Here is a 3408-nt window from a genome sequence, read left to right on the forward strand (position 1 = left end):
TTGTCCATTCTTCGCTGGTACTTGCGACGTCGCACGAAGCGTGAGTTATTAGCCCGGTTGCTTACCTTGCACTACTGGCCCTACGTAAAGAAGTCCCCAAAGCGCATCTCGATACTCGACGGCCAGGCCTGGGTGAAGGAAGTCGTCACCTGGAACGAAGCTGTCGTGGTGGAAACGCTGCGAATGACGTCAAGAACGTTCACTCTCTTGGTTCAAGCAGCAGTCGAAGTTGGAGGTCTTGTTCCGGGACGAGATGTATCGGCTAGCGAACAAGTTGCCATGTTCCTCTTCTTTTTGCTGGACAACGCGCAACAAGCCGAGCAACGCAGTCGCGGTTTCAACGATCTGGTGAAACCATTTCTCGTCATCTGCACGCTGTACTTGCGGCATTCATCAAGATGGGTCCTACGTACATTCAACTGCCGGCCCTTGGAGCGCTTGTCCACGAACGAATTGCAAGAAACCCGAAGTTTTTTCCCTACTTTGGGCAATGCAGAATGGCGATCGATGGGACACATGTCCAGTTTGTGTGATGTTTAACGCTTCCAAAGTCGCAAGGGAATCACGATGAACGTGCTTGCCGCGTGTGATTTCGATCTCAATTTCACCTTCGTGTTGAGCGGTTGGGAAGGAACCGCCGGCGATGGCAAGTTGTACGAAGATGCTCTGCGCAAAGGCCTTCGCATTGACGACAATCGATTCGACATTTTGGTCGCTGGATTTGCTCTCACGAAGACAGCGTTGACGCCATACCGTGGAAAAAGCATCATTTGAAGGAGTTTGCCCCAAGTCGACAAGGTCCTCAAACCAAAGTGGAGCTCTTCAATCTACGGCATGCGCAGCTTCGGAACGTCGTGGAGCGCATCTTTGGGATATTAAAGAAGCGTTTTCCCGTCCTCAATGGCGCTGTGGAATACAGCTACTAGTTTCAAGTCGACCTACTGCTTGCACTATGCATGCTTCACAACTTCATACGTCGACACGGTAAAGACAACTTGGAGCATGAGGTTGTGGAGCAAATTCGACGCGAAAACCGTGAGCCATTGAGTCCAAACGATAGGCCAGTCCAAAGCTAAGCATTGGAAAGCGATGAAGCGAAAATGTGGCGAGACCAAATCGCGCAACAAATGTGGGAACAGTACCAAACTACTTTGTAACGTCGTCGCCGCAGGGCGTAGACACTGCTGATCATTGAATATTCATTGAATGCAGTCGAATTATTCTTGCTTTTTCAAAGAATTTTGACGCATCAAATACGCCATTCGTATCTCATGACTCATGCGCAAGAAGAGCAGTGCCTTCTTGTTGTCTTCCATGACTTCACACGCGATAGCTATGTCTTCAATCGAAAATAGCGTTTTGAACTCAGCATTGACAACGTCAACAGCCAACTCCGACGCAGAGGCGGTTGGAACGACTTGCTCGGAACTTTATGGTTGCATCGACTCTATCAGCGCTGTCACGAAAGCCTTCAACTCTTGCTGACTTGATTCACGAAGAGTCTGGAGCTCCGACGCCATCGTGGATGCCATCGATGGTCGAGATCGCTTCACAACGCCAGAACCAACAGGAGTACGTGAACGCTTGCTCAACAGGAGTACGTGAACGCTTGCTGGAGTTGCTTCTTCGTCGCTCGACTCGGAATCGTTCAAAGTCACGTTCTCTTGAAGCAATGAGGTGGCAACTGTTTCTTCTCCATATTGATCCCCAAAGTCTTCAGCCACGATGCTGCTGTCATCGGCGAAAGTGCTCACTGGATACGACGAGGACAAAGCAAATTCACCTGTGTCCAAGGTACCATCGTACAGTTGCTGACAGTGAACATACTGAGGAAAACGTCTTGTCTCCCATACTGCCCACCGTTTCGGCTTCCGGTCAAAATATGTTGCCATGAGCCTTCCGTGCAAACGAATCGGCACGTGGTGACTTCAAATCCAATACCCGAGGTGTTCACCATTTGCGAGACTTGTGCAAATTGCTTCTTGAGCTCAGCATTTCGAGCCTTCAGTTGCACCTTCGTGTAGTTGACCCGTTGATCGAGGTTGGGTTGAGTTTGGCAATGGCTGCCTGCCATGCTTCTTTTTGAAGCCGCTATTGGCACGCTTGCCCAAGACGACAACTTGATACACCATTTCCGCCATCCATGTTGCGTCTTTCTCGTCAGTCCAGGATGCTCGCTCGTCCGTCATGATGTGCTTGGATCTTCGCGCGTTTTTGGGATTGCAGTATTCGAACCGAAGCTTCGTTTCGTCCTATCACATCATGCAGCCAAACATGATACTGTATGCATTTTATATTATCACGCTATTTCAATATACTGAATCTGCATTTCAAAAAATAGAGAATGAGATATTTCAATTTCGTGATAATATTTTGGATGGTTTCCAGACGGGCCCTTAAGTATAATAAGTCTTTAAACCAGTTGCTGAGTCTTTCAGATTGGACTTCGTTCAAAACTATTTGAGAGAGAAACTGCGGAAGACACATCGAAACATATGAGACACTGTGAGAAGAATAAGTTACGACTGTTCTCATAAAATGCACTAACACCCTTCGCGATTTCATGTGTCAGTTATGTTTACCTGACTCAAATCTGTGTGGATTCCGAAGTGATCGCGTAACTGATCAAATGTGTCACGGCTGACAAATGACCAAGTATTCAACAACTCCAAATGCAAGCTGTATTACTTTAGCTAAAACGAAGACGCTCTGCATTATTGTGGTCCAATGTAAGTCGTTCTTGGCGATTCAATCGATATCGCCGTTGAGACTCCGCACGTTTGCGTTTCTTCTCAGTCGCCATTCTTTCGTAGCGCGCCATGACATACGCGTAGAACGTCTCGTCGTCGCTGCGGAGGGGCATAAGAGACAAATGGAAGTTCGTCAATGAAAAAGTCGTTCGTTGGATGACATCGTAGTTCTTCTCCGACCATGAGAACGTAGCGTACGATATCTTCCACAACGCACACACACGTCCAAAGAAATTCTCGACCACCACGCGATCCGACAAGATCCGCTCATTCCGCTCCAAGTCGTCAGCATCCAACATGCCATTCGCTGGACGCAGCTTTGGGTGGATTCCACGCAGGACGTGCCCGATGCCAATGTATGCCATGCCCACCAAGCAGGCCCAACTCTCAGGATACTGAGTGGACAATTCCCCGTGGTCAGGACGCAACAACTCGTCCGGAGTCTTCTCGAGCATGGCCTTGTGGATTACTTGTCGCGAGTGAAGAATCGTAAAGTTGTGGACCGACCCAGGATGCGAGCAGGACATGGCGACACAACGACCATCAGGTGAGACTGCAGCTTCGATCTTGCATCCATAGAGCCCATGCTTGCCACTGAAATAGCGCTTCTGCTCGGCAAAACGGTCCATTGGACGAAGTGAGGGTTGGAACTTCACAT

At 48.8% G+C, this 3408-nt stretch overlaps 2 protein-coding genes across 2 annotated transcripts; one reads left to right on the forward strand and one right to left on the reverse strand.

Annotated features, from left to right (window-relative positions):
- Positions 1 to 567: 567 nt before the first annotated feature.
- Positions 568 to 774, forward strand: H310_11477 (hypothetical protein; the record flags this gene model as incomplete). The annotated part of the gene is made up of 1 exon (XM_008878172.1): positions 568 to 774. The coding sequence occupies one exon, from the start codon at positions 568 to 570 to the stop codon at positions 772 to 774; it is 207 nt and encodes a 68-aa protein (XP_008876394.1).
- A 1915-nt stretch (positions 775 to 2689) lies between these two features.
- On the reverse strand, positions 2690 to 3277 carry H310_11478 (hypothetical protein; the record flags this gene model as incomplete). The annotated part of the gene is made up of 1 exon (XM_008878173.1): positions 2690 to 3277. One exon carries the CDS (start codon positions 3275 to 3277, stop codon positions 2690 to 2692), a length of 588 nt encoding a protein of 195 aa, XP_008876395.1.
- Between the last annotated feature and the right edge of the window lie 131 nt (positions 3278 to 3408).

Source organism: Aphanomyces invadans (genome assembly GCF_000520115.1).
Source record: "Aphanomyces invadans strain NJM9701 unplaced genomic scaffold supercont1.32, whole genome shotgun sequence".
Classification (NCBI taxonomy): domain Eukaryota; phylum Oomycota; class Saprolegniomycetes; order Saprolegniales; family Verrucalvaceae; genus Aphanomyces; species Aphanomyces invadans.